Source organism: Acomys minous (assembly GCF_964271855.1).
Source record: "Acomys minous genome assembly, chromosome: 11".
Classification (NCBI taxonomy): Eukaryota; Metazoa; Chordata; class Mammalia; order Rodentia; family Muridae; genus Acomys; species Acomys minous.
Window position 1 is genome coordinate 41,651,607 of NC_140492.1, and position 19,011 is coordinate 41,670,617.

The 19,011-nt window shown below is 41.5% G+C and overlaps 1 protein-coding gene across 2 annotated transcripts in view; it reads right to left on the minus strand.

The window, feature by feature from the left end:
* Positions 1 to 17,647, minus strand: part of CBLB (Cbl proto-oncogene B) — a 178,444-nt gene extending 160,797 nt beyond the window's left edge. Inside the window, exons 1-3 of one of the 2 annotated variants that reach the window (XM_084802238.1) lie at positions 17,517 to 17,647; positions 16,041 to 16,222; positions 3,642 to 3,892 (exon numbers count right to left, since the gene is read on the minus strand). In XM_084802238.1, coding sequence (XP_084658364.1) covers positions 3,642 to 3,892; positions 16,041 to 16,208 — 419 coding nt within the window. In that variant the 5' untranslated portion in view covers positions 16,209 to 16,222; positions 17,517 to 17,647. Of the gene's footprint in view, positions 1 to 3,641; positions 3,893 to 16,040; positions 16,223 to 16,925; positions 16,942 to 17,516 lie in introns of those variants that run through there. The other variant, XM_084802239.1, reaches the window with a different exon arrangement.
* Positions 17,648 to 19,011: the final 1,364 nt, after the last annotated feature.

A 19,011-nucleotide genomic window follows, 5' to 3' on the forward strand; every position in this document is an offset into this window, starting at 1 on the left:
TTGACTTGGAATGTTAAGAGGTACAAATGAAGTTTACATAGTTGTCTAGTCATACCAGACAGTCTTATGTGATCTACCACTGTCTATGGAACCCTAAACATAGTCAACAAAAACTTATGTGTCCTGTGAGTTTTTTTGACAATCAAAGCTACAAATACAAAATAGTTGATGTAGTGGATATTATAAAATGTCTGCTGAATTAGAAAATGCTTCAAGTTTCTTTGGAAGACATACAAGTGGGACACAAGTTTACCACATCAATTAAAACATCACTTCTACTCAAAGTGCTAGACCTAAGAGTTACAACCTGACTGGCATCCTGACAGCATTCAGTGACTTAACTAGAATGCCAAGGACTAGGTGGTTATTTATACCTAAATAGGAATCACGATGACACTTGTAAAAGCAATAATTTAGGGGGTTTGGTGGTGGTGGTGCTGGTAATGTTTTGGTTTTTTGTCTTTTTTTTTTTTTTTTTTTAAGACAAGAGATACAAATACTATGTGAAAATTATGGGTTTTATGCCAACATCTGGATTCCAAAACCTTTAGGCCATCTTATAAAGTGGGTAAGCATAGCAACCCCTATTGTCTCTCCGAACCTTGCGACAATTCCACATCTCATTGATGGCTCTGGAGAGTCTTTGAGCCTTGGAAGTGAAAGGCAACCAGGAAATTCACTGCCCTAAAGACAGAACCTGTCTTCCAAGAACATTAAGGGAAGAGCACAGAGTTACATAATCGGTTATACTCTATGGGTACATTAGGACTGTGAATGAGCTAGAAAACGCTGGAAATAAACATTTATGCCATTTTACGTTTGGCAGAGGGCTTTGCTATGCTTGAATTTGATGATTTTATATGCTCTGTGTATTTGCTTGGCCAGCTCTTACACATTCAGAACCTACATACCTAGATAACTCGATTTTCCATTATAAAACCCTAAACCATCACAAAGCAAATAAAGTTATGTTTTCTGACATTAAAGAAATATTGCATGTGTCTTAAATGATTTTCAAATTTACAGAACTCAAATTCTGAGAGGTAAATTGATTCAGCCAACGCTAAGACATTATGTATCTTAGTCCATACCAGTTTTCCAGCTGGAAATCCTTTTCCTATAAGTGAATATTCTAGGTAAATTTAAAGTAGGTTAGAAAAGAGAAAAAATATCATTTCTGTTACCTCGCTAAGAGAGATATTGAAACTCAAAAACTAAAAGAGCCAGACTACAAACATCAACGCAATAAAGAGTCCTGGCTACAGAAGGTTAATATCCTGGTTTAAGTAAATATTTAGATATTGGCAGGTCTGGAGGTCACTGGTGAGAAAGCCTGTCAACATCCTGAAAAACAGGAATGGCAATTGGGAGAACTTAATTGGTCAAAAGAATGTGATCTGAATCCTATCTTTGGCCTCAAGGGGACACATGACATTCTAAACAGCCACCAAAATCTTACTGACTACTATCGCCTTAGGAAATGTTCTGATAAAGAAGGGACATGGTATTGTCCCCACCCTTAAGGAAGACTATCAGTCATCTAAAGAGGAAACGCCCCTCAGGAAAGGCATCTGTTCTAGAAACCTGGAGAATTAGTATAAAGCCTACCTAGGAATGGAGGCGGACACAAAGATCACTTTGATCATGCCTCCTTTTCTCTGTAACACTCTCTCTTCGACTTTGCACTCTGTAAATGCTCCCAAGGACTGGGGGCCATGGAGAGTCACAGTGGTATCCCAATAGCATCAGGAGGTGGAGGCGAGAGGATCAAGAGTTCAAGGCAGTTCATGACTGCATAGAAAGTCTGAGACCAGGACCAGAGAGATGGCTCTGCAGTTAAGATCACTGGCTGCTCTTCCAGAGGATCCGAGTTCAATTCCCAGCACCTACATGGCAGCTCACAACTGTCTGGAACTCCAGTTCCAGGGAATCTGACCCCTTCACCAGACAGGCAGGCAAAAATCCCCATGCACACAAAATGAATATTTAAAAATGAAATAAACAACAAGGTTTTAGGCCATCCGAAGGTCATGAGATCTTATCTTGTAAATTGCGGGTGGAGCAGAGATGGAGAAGGATGGACAGAGAGACAGAGACCGACAGAGACAGAATGAGAGAAGGAATACACCCTAACTATAAAGATAGGACTGAAATTAGTGTCCTATCAGTCTTTCCGTAGCCAGTTTCTCATTTAATGGTCAAAGTATGGACACGGAAGCAACAGCTACTCAGAGCTACTCCACCAACAGATTCAAAGTGAATCTGAAGCTCAGTATCTCCAACACCTGATGCTGATGTAGATAAGCATCAAGAAATCTCACTCATTATTGGTGGGAATGAAAAACAATACAGTCACTAGGAAAGTCTACAATTTGCAACATTAAACACAGGCAAGTCATATAATCTAACAACCGTGCTTGTAAGTATTTATGCAGATTTTTGGCTACATAGTAGCCAAAAGTTTTAGGCAACAAGGTACCTTTCAAGACTAGAGTAAGCGTAAAAACAAACTGTGATATAAGCATACAATGTCATAATCCATTAAATAAAAAGGGGGCTATGGAGCCATCAAAAGACCAGCAGGAGGCCAGTCTGAAAAGTCTCTTATTGCATACTGTGTAGGTTGAACATAGAACACTTTTGCCCTTTGGGTTGTAAGCTTTAGCCTTTAACAACTGAGCCAATTATCTAGCTCAAGATAGGGAGTTTTTAATGAAGTATGGGTAGATACATAACAAGTATATATTTATGAACCATACAACAATAAAAACAGTGAACCCTACTACAAACTGATCAACACTGATTCACTTATGGTAGTGTGTACCATATTAACGCAAAGATGGTATTGTGGTGAAGCTCCATTCTCAAGGCTGAAAATGGCCATACCCATCACAGAATTGATACTGCTTTGGCGATCTACACAATTCATTGACCCCACAGTGATGTCAAGAGAAACCAGACAGTGATAGCTACATGTATAGAAATGGGGCTCTTTTTTTTTTTTTTTTTTTTTTTGACATTTTCTCATACTGTGAGGTAGAGGGCTCACCAGACCTTTGGCTGCTCACCTGATAAACCGCCTGCCGCTGCCTCCTACACCCATGGCCCTTGGCACTGGGGGGAGGGAAGGGAATGATGTAGGAAGAGGAAGGTTAACTGAAGATGCTAGAAATACAGCTTCAGAGCCATCACCCACAGTAGCGAGACTTTGCAGTGAGGCTCTCCTGACTGCTGTCACCCAACCTCGATATATACACCCCAATAATCACACTAATCTGCCAAGCTGGACGTGGGTAAGACTGTTTCTATCTGGGAAGAAGAAGTGCTTATTCACATGTCTTCAGGAAAGTTCATATAAAAGACGGAACTAGAGGAGACCATTTGCCTGGGAGGAAGGAGGGGGAGCAGTATTCCTGTGAAACTCAAAGTACTCTAAAAAGTAGTCTATACAAAAGCAAGGTCATTGCCTCAGATTCGGCCTTTCACCTCAACTTTTGCCATACTTCAGCAATGCGGATAGTAAATACACAAGGAAAGGACATATTCCCCAGAACATACGCATGCACTTCTGTTAATTCTGAGATAAAAAGCAACATAAAGAACACGCAGTAGTGACGGGCATACGTCTTCGGTGGACTCACCTGTCCTGCGACTGCTCCTCATACATCCTCTCTTTGCCCTCTTTAAAGAGCCGGATGGCTCGCTTTGACTTCTTCATTAGACTATCAATGTAGATTTTAAAGTACTCGTTCTCACTCAGCTGGGCAAGCTTCTGGTTGTCATCATATTTACTCAATATAAGCCGCAAGTGCTGATATGTATCAGGTAAAATATCAAGAATATATGGTGGGCTGTTTTTCAACTGAAGTTTGGGATTTTGGCACAGTCTTACCTAAAAACAAAAAAAGAAAAAATATTTTATAGGAACGAAAAGAAAAGTGATAATGTGACCCCTTTCTTTTCCATAATGGAATCTGTGATAGAATTTTACAGTTTACAAAGCACCAACAAATAATTTTCTCTCACTCCAACCCTATTCTCTTACTCCATGTGCTTTCCTGTATCCCACCCTCATTTTTACTTTGCATGTCTTGAGTATCTTTCCTATAACGCCCTAATGCACACAGTGTAGCAAGCACTCATCACCTTGTAACATCAATCTTCTTTTAATGATAGCACACAGCCAGTGAAAATCTAATAGAAAATGCTATTTTACTCTATTAAGTTCGTGGCTAAAGCCGTTTCACAGATTTTAATTACTATTTGGACGCATTGTTTCTGAACCCTGAGGAGAATTGTTGAGAGATATGTACCTTTAAGAACTGAGTTATCAAGCAGTTAAACAGGATGTCAGGTCTAAACAAGCCTTTCTCCCTCAGTGTCTACCAGGCCTATAAATATGTGATGCAGAGCGTTCAGTCATTCCACCAGGTGCCACCCAGTCACTGGAGCGTTGAAGAGTTAAGTGCTGCCTGCAGAACTGAAAATACTTTCTGCCCCCCCTCCCAAAAAATCTATACTGCATTCACTTTTACATGTTAATATGACTTGGCCATTAATAAAGGCCAGTTCATGCTGTCCCTGTGACTTGGGTATTGGGAACCCACCACTTCATTCACTTTAAAATGCTCTTTGGGAACTGCGTATTGTGTTCACAGGTAGGAGTGCAGCATTGGGGACAAGCTGAATGTCCACCTGCAGGGGGATCTATTACGTCAGGGTCGCATAAGGTCCCGGGGAGCTCATATGTGGCCTTGCTCTAAGTTTTGTGTATGTTTTGTTTTTATAAAAGATTTCAGAGCAAGGTATTTAAAACACAATAAATGAACATCATCTTCCTTCTCATCATACTGAGCCTCAGTTTTGGTGGTGTGGCCAAAGGACATTTCTGCAACCTGGCAAATAGGAAGCTGAGTTCCAGAGACATTCGGTATGGGTTTAGAGACTTTATATGCAAAGCATGCAGTCAGTTCCATAAATAGAGATATTGTGGTCAGCAGTCTGAAATAAGGCAGAAAGAAAAGAATATTGTGTGATCTCATTTATATACAGAATCTAAAAACGAAGACGGGAAATAAGTAGACAGAAAGTTGAATAATAGCCATAAGGCTTAAGGAGAAGAGAAAGTGGGGGAAGAAGGTCAAAGGGGACAAAGTAAAGTGAAAGCAGATGCACAAGTCTAGGGATGTAATCCTAAGCATCAGGGCCGCAGTCAGCAGTATCACCGAAGTCGCTAGGGAAAAGGACTGTAGACACTCTGACCACAAAACAAGGCAGACATCTTTACTCCTTTGACTACAATACCTCTTTCACTACGGAGGTATATCAAGATGTTGTGGTATAAACCTTAAAGATACACAATTTTTAATGAAAAAAATGTTAATGTGGTTTCAAGAACACATAAGTATCATAACATTGACTATCCCGCTGTGGAGGCAGGAAGGGCCACTTCAACATGCTATCCAAATGGCGTCATGGAAACCAGGCTAGGAAGTGCGTGTAGGTAAGAGAAGAGACTGAGAGCAAGAGGCAGCATGTCAGACAGTAGTGTGATCTTGGGAGCATTTCCAAAATTTAATTTGCTGGAATTTTGTGGCTGCTGCTGTTTGTTTTTTTATTTTAATGGGGACCCTCGAAATGACAATGGTTTCAGGTTTCAACACCTGCCCCGGGCCACCCACAAAAAGTGCTATCACAAAAAGAAAGGGGTGAACCTGTCAATAATCAATGAAATAAACAACCCTCAGACTATCATATTTTCTAATGTGAAAATATTGTTATGTATTTTTGTAAAAAAAAAAACAAAAAACCAACAACAACAACAAAATCCAGCTTAAATTGTCAGGTGTCGACCTTTAACAAAACTAATTCTCACAATGACCTGTCGCATTATCCCATTTTCTCCCACTGTGTACACAGTTCCTAAGACAAGAACATTTTAGCACATAGTTCACAAGTAATAAATAAACAGGTTTAGTTGATTGAAAAGACTCAGTGTACAAACACACATACACACACACTTTTGTCTTTTAAATTGTGAGCGGAGCCTTTAATGACAGAACCACACACATACATACATACATATATACATACATACATACATACATACATACATATATACTTCATATAAATTTATCATATATCATACATAATATCACACATATTTATCATATAAAGAGCAGTTTGCTTAATTTTCATAATTAAGTTCCATATGTATGCAATTAACAACCCAGAGATAAGAGTTTGACTTAAATATAAGAACACTGCCTTAATCCTCAAGACATTTCTAGGCAAGGGTCAGATAGACTCTCTTTATTAAATAATACCAATTAATACCTTTTTTTTCTGTAGAAAGAAAGAGCTGACAGAGCTTACACAGATTACATAGAAGCTGTGGGGTGTGTGTGTGTGTGTGTGTGTGTGTGTGTGTGTGTGTGTGTGTGTGTGTGCATATGCGATGGTATGTGTGTGGAAGTCAGAGGACAACTGGATAGAGCCAGTGCTCTCTTTCCAGCATGTGGGATAAGGGATAAAGTTTAGGTCACAGGCTTGCCTGCAAGCATCTTTACCCAGGGAACCATCTTATCACCTCCAGTTTTTCGGTTCTGGAAACCAAAGGCTACCCTGAGTATAGTTGAATGTCAAAAATATCACCAACCTCTTATGGTGAACACAGCTGAATTTTAGCAATATGTCCTTGTGAAACGTCACAGGCTGAACAGATTATTAACTTGTAAAGAGGGCAGCTTCAAGTTCATTTGTTCCACTGGTTAATTTGTTAAAGACTTACTGAAAAACATCACATATATTTCAGACATTCCAAGTACGTGTTCTTTGGTATATACTTTCCAGTATTGTGGGTATCTACTTCACTACTCTTTACATGACATTTTTCTCACTTGCTTTTTTTTTTTCCAATTTTAATTTCATGTGGGAACGCACTGCTTGATTAAAGGACGAAACTCTCTGAATAACTCCCATACAGCAGGTTCTGAGCTCCGTGCCAGGAAATTACGGATGAGCAGAACATACTTCCTGCCTTAAGGAGTCTGGCAAACAAGACCTCGTTCTATATAATTAACTTAAGGAGCAATGTGATGCTTGCTCCAAGGGATCCTAGGAAAGATCTCATCCAATCCATTCATTTCCGGATTTACCATGCTAAGAACTACAAAGATTAAGGGACAGTTAAAAACCCATTAATCCAACATGAGGGCCAGCATCTTCTGAATCCGGGGCTCCTTTTCTTCCTGCCTATACTACAATTGAATTAGAATTAGGCATATAATTAATGATTCCCTTCTAAACTCACTTCCATTTGTATTTTATTCCGTTTTCAGATTTACATGAGCTTCATGGCCCATTTGTTACTTCAAGGAAAGTTAAGTATGCATGCCAAGCATTGTTTCAGGCAGAGGAGAGGCAACGGAGTAGGTAAATCACAGACCTGCGCTCCCGGAGTGTCTACTGGGAGAGGCAGGGGCCTGTAAGAATCACAAAACTCAGAACTGTGATGAAGGACCCTGCAAAGCTCCAGAGCAGAAGGGCAGCAGCTCAGTCCCATTCCCAAGAGCCAGTGTCAAGAGAAGCACGCTTCCACTTGCAGAAAGAAATAATCCAGCTAAACCACTAAGTAAAGGCTTAGGAGACACCTGGATGAGGAAAGGGGCAAGTGCAGCTGTGCTAAAGAGGGGGAGCACAGGAAAGCTGAGAAAGGCTGGAGGGAGTCGGTGTACCAAGACTCTGAAAACTAGCCTGCTTTCCAAGTTTGCACAAGAGGAAGCAGAACTGACAGAGCTGAGCTCCTGCATGCCTCTGAGTGTTCAGTTCATCAGCTGGATTACTACTAAACTCTTTGATTTATGACCGCTCCTGTCCAAAATGAATAATCCTACCCCGGGACTATGACTTCTAAGCAGGTCAAATTCAATTCCATCCAATAAATATTTATTGAGTGCTTGCTATGTGCAGGGAACTGCAGAGCCAGGGAAAGAAAAATAGCCTTTCTAAAAACAGTGTATTAAGGGGAAAAAATGAAGCTTACCACAAGGTTAGCATTCTTGTAGAAATATCTGAGCTGCACCCTACAATGAGACCTGGTGGCTAAATAACAGAGCTTTCAGAAAGAAATACACCCACATTATATTATAAAATGAAGGACATTTTAAGGCTGTGACTGATAACTAAAAGAACTGGTTAATATCATCACTCTATTATTTTTAACCAGATAAGAAAATGATTCAGGTTTCAAATTAGGTTGAAAACTCTAGGCCATAAAAATAAAAAATAAAATAAAATAAAAGTCTATCATTGACCCAAGGATTTTTGGACTTATAAGGGAAGTCCTTAAAAACCTTAAAAAACACCAAAAGCAACTTTCTCATTGTGACATGAGTGCATTAAAGCATGGACATGCAACCTGGTAGGGGCTATGCCTCAGTTTCCAGATGACTGACTTAAGGATCAGTCAATCACCCACAGTTCTACAAAACTGACACTTGTATTTAATTATATTTAAAGCTGTTGATGGAGACCCTCTGTTTATGTAGTCTATGTTGATTCATATACATAAAGTTGTTTATCATATGCATGCTGTATGTATTTCAATAAACACAGACAAATGTAATTATACATTTAGACATTTTCAATTATATCAGAGCAAAGGCAGACACATAAAAACAGAATTTAATATTGGAACAAAAAATGTTTCAAACTATTAATTACTCCTGGAATGTTGCATTTAAAGATTTTTGGCTCTGTCTTAAAAGAAAATTTCCAGCCAAAAAGCAATAATGAGGTTTTAGATCAGCTAGCATACCTTGCAAATAAGGTTGGAACCAACTCCCAAACCTATGAAAGAAGTTTTACAGAACCAAATAAAAGTGTCAGTGATAAGCAATGGTGTCTATAGTGTAAACAACTTTGATTCTAAAACATACTTCATTTCATGGACATTCAATGACACTGAAACAACTCACTTAATCTCGAAGCCAAGCATGTATGTTGTGTTCACACGTGGGTGCTGGGGACTGCACCCAGGCTCTCACTCGGGCTAAGCTAATGTTCTACCACCACTGAGCTAAACCCCCCAAACCCACATATTTCCCCTCTCTTTTTTAGATAGTATTTTAATTACATTTCTCCCTTCCTTTTCCTCCCTCCAAACTCTCCCATATATCCCCACCAACTCTTCTTCAAATTCATAACTTCTTTTCTCATCAGTTGTTGTTGTGTTCATAGATGTACCTACATATACATATGTATATATTCTTACGTATAACCCATTGAGTCCACATAATGCTATATGCACATTTTCAAGGTGGAGCGTTTGTCACTGGGCAAGTCCTACTGTTTACATGCCTAAAACACTTCCACTCCCAAGACTTAGGGAACATTGCCGAAGAGAGGGCGGAAAGACTTTAAGAGCCAGAGGATCAGCACTGTGCTGAGACTGTCTCCCAGTAACATGGAACGCTAAGCCTGTAAAGTCACACCGACATGACCACCTAAACGTGAGCTGAACAAGAAGGACGCAAAGTACAGTAAGATAAAAGAACTGGCTATACCACTTAAAGTCATGACTTTTTTAAAGAGTTCTTTCAGTTGGAAAAAACTTTTTATGCTAAGTCTGGGGCGTTCTGTACAAGAGAATGGCTAAAGACAGACATTATTTTTGTCAGCTTACATCTAGTGTTCTAGTTTCTTTGAATATTTAGGACAATTTCATTGGTCACATGTGATACTTTGATTCAGCTTAACAGTTACTTAAATGTTAACATACTCAGCTATACCTGTTGGTCTGACACTATCTAAAGTTTCTTTCATAAAACTAAAGCTTAAGTATGCTGAAGCAGAGCAGATAAAAATGATATGGCAGCACCATTATTGTCACACCATGCATTTAAGATGATCTTTAATGTAAAGAAAGGAAACAGGCTTTCATTTCAATTTATATAATTTACCTACTGCATTGCTCAAAGACTGGCCTATAACATACAACTTGAAGATATGGCTTAAGCATTGCAAATGTGATCTTAAACTACTTCTTGCCAACCCAACAGGAAATGTACACATTCTCACAAAGTGTGTATGCCTCACTTCCCTCTTGCCTACATGGAAACTATACCTATCTGCCAAGGTCAACCACCCTTCAAGTTGCTTCTATATAGTTTCCTCTTTCACATTGTAATCTAGAATGCCTTCAGTTATTCCATCTACTTGTATCTATTTCTGTTTTACATATGCATAGATGGATGGGAACACACACACACACACACACACACACACACACACACACACACTAAAATTAAGTTCAACCCTCAATAAGTCCTAAAGCTATCACAGCTTTCTTTTTCTCTGTTGTTACAGTTGTAGGACCACAGAATAATCTCCATACACAACCTAATCTCGCCCCGGCACAAGTGAAATTAATGAGCCAAAGTCAACAACAGCCTCTGATTAGGAAATCCAATGACTTCCTACGTTTACCCTGTTAGTTTCTCTCCTTAACTTTAGCTTCGTACAAACTTGAAGGAATTCTCTTAACTCTGTATCCAGGACACAACTATTCTTTGTCTGCCTTTCCATTTGTCTACTTCACAATTCTCTTCCCTTTGCTACCTCTAAATAAATGCCCCTCCTCCTCCCCGTGACTGGTTTTCTGCCTTTCTTTCTGACTATTGCTCTGCATCATAAAACCTTTACAGTGCTATAGTTTAAGGTGCTATGCCTAGGAACACATCTACCAAGTAGATGTCCCTGGCTTCAAATTCTCTTTGAATTATGTACCCAACTTTCAGACTTCAAAATCAATATCTCTCTTGTAGGTTATACTCAACACAAAGCAAACAGACACAGCAGCCCTCTAGATCAGCCTTTCCCTTCCGGTGCCCCATCTCATTAGGGGCTCCCCTGCCTTCAGAGTCAACTAGGCTGAAAACCTCAAGTCACTTTCACTTCACCTTCTCTTTCATTCTCCAACCCTCACAATTCTCAGAGATCTATAGCTTTTCTTCCAAAAGCCTTCCGCTTTTTTTGCAATATACTTGCTAAGACAGCTGTCAAGTCTCTAGAGCAGGTCTTTATTAACTCTTCCTACATTGTTTTAATTTTTCCTGATCCCTACTCTTCTTTACCATTACTCCAACTTCAGAGTCGGCAGGGTAGTATATGAAAGACTATCCTTGACATTTTTTCTCTCCATGTTCAGAAATTTTATTTATATGACAACCAAAGAATTGGAATCCAAACTCTTTGATAATATCAAAACTTGTCACCCTATTCTATTTTATTCTCTTTTACTCAACAATTTTCACTCCTTCAGAAAAGTATGCTTTCCTGCCCCTCAAGTTCAAACCATCTAGAACACATGGACATGACCTTTCACCAACTTCTACCTCCAGTAAGCAACAGTCACCGCCACTACATACTAGATACAGTATGTACATCATATTATAGCACATATTTAGCATGTTGTGTGATATTACAATATTTATAAATGATGTCTGTCAGAGCTAGAATTTGGGTGGAAAAAAAAGAAGAAGAAGAAACGATGGCATATAAACAAAATTTGAAAGAAAGGAAAATCTAAATGTTAAAACTTTTTAAGAATTAAAAAACGTTTAACCAAATCCAGCTTTCATTGTGTACCTGCTTTCTATCACAGCAATAGGCCAAGTTTGTTTTTGACAGTAACCTTTAAAACTTTCACTTTAGCAAATAAAGCTTTTCCTGGGTGTCACTAGTAGCAAATTTGAGAATTGTGCCATTTAAGTCAGCACAAACTCAAAAGCTAATTCCTTGATAAGCAAAATTGCCCAAACAGCCAGTGTGTTCTTATACCCAATCAAGATTTAATAGGGCCCAGGATTATACTAATGAGTGACTTCAAGAAAGACAGGAAAATACACGGATAACTCAATGTTATTCCCTTTATCAAAGACTGGCAAATCAACAGTCAGGATTAGCACCTGAAACCTTTTTGCCTGATAATACAGGATCACTATCTCAGCTGTTCTGGAGGCTGAGGCAGGAGAACCACCTTGAAGGGCTGGCTGAGCTACAGGAGTAAGTTCAAAAGCAATCTGGGCAATTTAGAGTGATCTTGTCTCAAAAGAACAAAGGGGAAAAAATCAAAAATACCCTGGGGATGTAACCCAGTGGTGAGGAGCCACCTGCTCAGTGTGGCTTTAACAGCCAGTACTCATCAGGGAAGGGAAACTGTATTTTAAATCGTCTAGAATCTTTTTGGATGTATGAAAATTTCAACTTTTAAGAAGTAATGCTATGCTACTATTATTTAAAAAAATATTTATGCGGCATTGATTGACAAACCTTAAATTTCATTCTAGTGAAATTATACACAGAAAATACATCCTTTCAAATCTAAGTGGTGCACTATGGGTAAAAAGCAGTGAAATGCTAAATGGTCACATCACTTCCTAAGTGCTTTTAACACTTACATACCAATGTAACTTCAAATAAATGGCAATGGCAACAAGACAAAGGCATAGGCAGGTACCCAGCTTGCTTTGCTCTTTATCATCAATTAATTATTTTCTAATTTCTCAAGCACCCATGTACACTCAGTGCATTTAGCATCTATTAGAAGGAAAATGGTTTCTTCTGTTTCCATCACCTGGCTCAGACTCTGTGCAAACCACACTCAGGAACCTCACATTAATAAATTATGAGTCCAACCACACCGATTAGCAACCATTTCCTTACCCTTGCTTCAGCATTTCCAACAGGAGTACAGTAATGCTACTCCTAAAAGGCCGGGGCAGCAGAATCCAGAAAGAAAGCCAGTGTCCAGAATGAGGTAAGTAGCCTCCACTGTGTCTCCACTGTGCTTTGTTTGAGTCTATACCCCAGCCCTTTTCATACTCGTGTGGCAATTACCAACTCATGTCCACTCTGATACTCTCCTCCCAAAGATAGGCTATGTCTTACCTAGTCTCCCTAGGACTAACCACTTAGTAATACACACTAGATTCTCAGTAAGTGCTTATTACGTGTTTAGGAAACCATCCTGTAACAGTTTTTGGGCAAATTCTACATTTGATTTTGTGTGCATTTAAAGGTAAATGCGTATTCAATAGTTCTGTCAATGTTATCAATAAGACATCCAACTGATGGTTTGGAGGGAGTGTGGGGGGGGGGGGGGTCAGTCTCTTAGCCTCCTAGGAAAAGCTGAGGCCTGAGAGCTATCTCAGTGCTCTACCTTGGCATCCACCACTAGATGTTTTCTCAGTTCATGCACTGCGTGAACTCTGTGCTACCGATTACAAAACATTACACATCTTACAAAGCACACAAGGAACAATTGCTCTCTCCTCTCCTTAGTGACCTTGGAAAGAATGCCTGCCCTGGGAAAACAGAACAATTAGTTGCAACTGAATTCTCAGTTGAGCATCTTAAGTTCTAGAAAGCAGGGAATGATAAAAATGATTCACTTACTCCCCAAGACTGATTCACTGGCCCCTCTAAAATGAGTCTGTGTCATGTAGTAGTTACTTGAAAGCAGTACTTTGAAGACCTCCCCCAAAGAAGGGGCTGCATAAAGAAAAGTGAACAACTTCCCACTTAAATCTGACTTTTGCTTAACATCCGATGAGCCCTGAAAGTTTTTGTTTTATACTAACAAAGCAAACTCACACTACTGTAGCCACTTCTCTAAAGCTAGGTCATATATCAAATGGTAATGTTTGGACTGGTAATAAAGTTCCGAAAGGATCATAAGATAATGTTAATATGATAAGCAACCCCCTTAATCTCTGTCAAATAAGAGAAGATGAACACATGTTGGGGAAGACTACTACATTATAGCCTTCGATAACCTGTTGCCAATTAGTATTAGTAATTTCCAGTGTATTTATGACAAATGATGTAAGTTTTCTTCACAAAGCCACAGATGCATTCACGTTGTCATCTATGACAAATAATGAAGATGAATATGGAAAGCCATATTGCTGCACCTCTGCCAACACTGGCACCCACATCCCACTAAGTACAGACTTGGGGAAAGAAACTTCCTTGTGTGTCAGACTCAACTGTAGAGGTAAAATTTAACCTCACAAAAGGTTAATAGACAATGGCAGGTGTTTAGCTGTCAAATAACCATCCATTTACTATAACTTATGGTGAAATAATTAGAAGCAGTTAATGTGTAGGTTGACAACCAGTTATACAACAAAATTAAGCATACTACTCTTTTAACTCTTTCACTAATGACTTGACATTAACTGTTGCTCACCACTTCCTTATATAAATCTTTTCTTAATTTTATGTTCTAGCCCTCAATCACAAATATACGAATGCCACCCATCTCAAGGAATCCCATGGAGGGACCACCTCTCCAGTGAAATTGGACTCATCTGTTGTCCACTTATGCAACAGATAAACTGGAACAAAACTTGCATTTCTTCTCCTACCACCAACTAATGACTCAGGCATTAAGGGTGACCTTCAAATGCAGACTCTGTAGAAAAGCAAAGGCAGTTCAAATTGTGCTCGCCAGAGACATGCAATTTTTCCAGCTGCATGGTCTTCATTCTTAAGTGTCCAGTGCGGAAAACCAAAATGCGACCCCAAGCAGCAAGTTGCAACGGTCTGACATCATGACATCATTCTGTCTGGAGCACTTTAACATAGTGATTTGAAAAACTTGGCAGAAACTTAAATAGGTCACACTGGAGCCCAAAACTAAGGCCACTCACCTGGTTTACGTATGTGTGTGTGTGCGTGTGTGTGTGTGTGTGTGTGTGTGTGTGTGTGTGTAGATATATACATATATATAATATGTGTATGTATGTGTGTGTATAGATATATACATATATATAATATGTGTATGTATGTGTGTGTGTGTGTGTGTGTGTGTATAAATAAAATCTGGTGCTGCATTTGACACCAGTGGCCATCCAATGACAAGCCCATGGCTTAGTTATCTCATCTACAGCCACCATAAGGAAACTTGAGAATAAAGCAAATAGTGTCAGCTCCCAGGATTCCTACTACTACTCAGTGGTTTCTTTGCAGCCAATTTTGTCTTTAGTAGCAAACCAAAGCCAAGGGAAACGGCACCAGATGATTTCAAGCAAGCTGTGGCTCTTCCTTATCTTTGTAAACATCTAAAAGGCAACATAGCCCAACTGCTTCAAAATTCATAAAGTATGAGTTGGTGTAGAGAGGAGAGCAGCCTCCTCAGACAGCTAGCTTTACAGTAGGGCCCTGTGAGGGGCTCACACTGCCCTCTTAACTGGACTTTTCTGAGAACTGGCATCCAGTTTGGTTTCTTCTTGTGAAACTAGAGTTCATCTAAAAGCAACAAGCAGAAACCACAGAAGTTTCTGAGGCTCTCAGCCCCACACAACCTCCAGCATACAGTTTCCTTTCACAACAAACAATGTACAACCGAAAAGGTTCCCTGCTTCAAAATTGAACAGTAGAGGAAAAGAAACCATAATGATGCCGCGAACAGCAAAGGAAAACAAAAAGAAAAAGCAGCACAAAACAAAGCACACATGTGTAATGAAGATGAGCTGACACAAATAAAGATGGAAACTTTTAAATGCTGCTTCCTTACTGAAGCGCAGGTCCTGTCCCCAGTGGATGGTTCAACATCACACATGTGGTGTTCCTAAGCATGCTCCCCCAGAGACTTGTGTTCACTTGCTTGTTTTTAGCCTTCTGTTATCCAATAGCAACGCAACCCCACATAAGAATAAAGAAACTTCTAAACCATACACCCACCAAGAGTAGCCAATGATTAAACAAACAAACAAACAACAACAAAAAAAACCCTCTGGATATCTGAGTAATATCTAGGGGCTTTGGGCCTTGAAAAGCAGGACATAGGGTTAAAAGAAAAAAAAATCTTTGCTCTGTATGCAACTTTTGCAAACACAAAGCTGAAGAAAAATGGCCCAACACAAATCACAAAGATCAATACCATAACAATGCTGATTAACCGTATGTATTGACTGAACCTGGAGAAACCACCTTCATGTTCAAGGCCATGTACGTACACACACTGAACTCACCACTTTGTCCATGAGCTTCCAAGTCTTCTCCACAGTCCTGCGGTCAGCTGCAGCTTGCTTCGGGGGTCCAACTGCATCCTGAATAGCATCAATAATCCCCAAAATTCGACCCTTGCGGGGGTTTCCTCCTCGACCTCCAGGATTTCTGCCATTCATGGAATTTGCCATCTGGAATCTTAGTCCTTTTTTGCAAGGTAAATGTTAAAAAGAAGAAAAGTTAGCTGGATATGAAACTATTTGCCCCAACAGGAAACTGAGCCGAACAGGCTCACTTGTACCCTCTGATGATATTCTCCTCCGCCATCCCTGAGACAAAACCTAGGGATTCGGGATCAACTTTTTAGTAACCCTTAGTAACTGCACTCTCCAGGTTAGGAACTCTGACGCTAGTTTGCTCTTACAATTAGCAGAAGTTAAAGATGACCCTCCTTCTGTGTAACACGCAGCTACAGCTCACCACCATCAACAAACCAACTTTTAAACAGATAAGGACACAATGTTCTTTCCCCCCCGCCCCCATCTGTTGTAATTCTGATTCAAAATACCAGAGCTGCAATCCCTAAGATTCATGTTGGGAGCCTCACTCAGAAGCCTCCTTCAACGCTATTAGATTTCGCCACGTTATTACATAAATGCAAAGTGCTCCACACAGCGCATAAGGGACACGTCTGTTGTCAACAAAGGCGGAGGACTTGGACGTCCCCCGGCAAAAGCCAGCAGCCGCGGACACACAAATAGTTCTTTAAAGCAATGCGGTGAGTAGTTTTTCCCTAGAGCCAAATAAACAAACCAACAAGCAACCCCTTCTTAAAAAGCGGCGAGAACCTGGCAAGGGCGAGCGCGCACCGTGGAGTTCACTTCTCGGGTGACCCCTAGTCTGCCTACCCGGGATCGAGAGATCCAAAGCTTTGTTTCAGGATGCCTGTACCCCTTCCTGGCTCGGGCCTCTGGCCGGCCACTCAGGGGTCTGGGAAAGGGACGAGGAACGCAGAGGAGAAAGTAGCTCTAGTCGCCGTCCTGGCTCCGGAGTCCCACAGCCGGCCGGATCCCGCGCCAGTCGCACGCACCTCCCACCGGTTGGGATCAGCTTCAGTCCGCTCCCTCCCGGGCCCCGGGCCAGCCAGGGACTGCTCTTTAAATCCCTACTTGGCTCAGGGCCGCAGTGGCGACAGCAGCTGGAAGCCAGGGCTGTCCCTTCTCCCTGATGGCTCGCGCCCAGCTGCAGGGCCCGGGGGGCCAGCAAGCGGTACCCGACCTCGGGGCGACCCGTTCCTTCCTCTACTCAGGTCACCGCAGCCGTCCCGTGCCACGCGTGATCGCGGGTCCCACTCCACACACACACACACACACACACAAACACGCTGCCCTGGCTGGGGTGGCTCGGGCGGGGACTCTGTGGAATCGCCCTAAGAGCTCGCTCCCTGGAAGGAGCCACCGAGATCTCAGGACACGGAGACGTGGGGACTAGACAATTACCGTGCAGACAGCTCCACGCCCGCCCGGCTGTCCCGCGCCACTCTCGGGAGGCCGCCGCAGCGCCCGGCGGAGGAGGAGACCACTCACTGGACACCCCACCCCTGAGCCATCCCCGGAGACCAAGGCGTGGGGCGGAGCTGGGGCGGGGCCTCCAGACACCAAGCCAATCCCGAGAGCTTACTCTCTGCCAGACAGCGGGCGGAGCCAATGGGCGGGACGAGACTCTCCTCCCGCGCTACCCCCAGGTCCACGTCCTCCACCGTACACAATGGCCCCAGAGGAAGGCCCGCTCGTCCGCGTCCCACTTGAAGAAGAACTCGTAGGGAAGCGGACCTAGGCAAGCCTGGATCAAAAGTGAGACAAGGAAAGGAACTGGAAAAGAAGCGGCAAAGCGCCGGGGAGCTATCCAATGAGGGGTGGGCAGGTGGGCGTGAGCGCCCCGAGCGGGAGTCTAAACCAACTGGGGCTAAAAGGCGGGACTTCCTGCCTCACTTACCTTCCTAGTCTTTGTTTCATAGCAACATAGTACAGGCTGCCAGGGTGGTGCTTCTCAGTCCTGGGCGGGTCCCAGGCTTAAGAAATTCATCTCCCTAGGGCTGCCAAACTCTGCTACCCAGGACAGCAGCCAAATAGGTCCAAGACCGTGTTTCTTGTTGGCTGTCAAATAAAGAGCAACAGTCCCCTAGCTTCTAAGATGAAGGGTAATCTCGCACAGGGTATGCTAAGAGTAAAACCCGATTGCCAACTAAAACTTCCTAAATTTCTGAAATGTTTCCCTTTTACTATTAGTTCTAGAGGGAGTCCAGGTCAAACATCAGACTGATGAGAAAGCAAATAGTTGACAACTCTGGCTAAATAGTTTCTGTGAATCGTTCCAGGACAGTAAAAACTCCACACAACGGGGATTACTAATCTATTTTACACCTTTTTTATTCCGAACAAGTTTCTCCATTAGATCTCTGTTAAGAACTCAGCTGTTCAATTTTGTCGTAGTAACTTTACCTCCATATAGATGTGTCTCCATTTTAATGGCAACCTTGTATCTGCCAGCCTCCACCAGTGTTCATCTCTTTCTGGGACTCTATCCTTGATGTCCATATAAAAGGAAACACATCTGGTAACACTTAAAATGAAATGCCAGGGCCCTTCTGTCAATGTAATCATACACTGAGCAAATGTGTATATCTCTCTATTTGGTTCAATCATATGCTGCTCCCATTTGTTCTGGGTTTACATACTGGGGAGCTGGTTTCCCCCTGCAGTTGATAGTACTGGATGCACCTCACACCTTGGGCTCCTGGGTGTGATACTTTGTACCTTTTTAGAGCATCATACATACATACATGCATGCATGCATACATACATACAAAAGTAAGTCCATACATACAGGCTTTCTCTAACCGAACATCCTGATGATGTGTCTCAGTCGCTCCGACCATTCCCTGGTAAGTTTTTTCGTCCTGTGATCATTGCTCTGCAATCCTAAATTCAGATG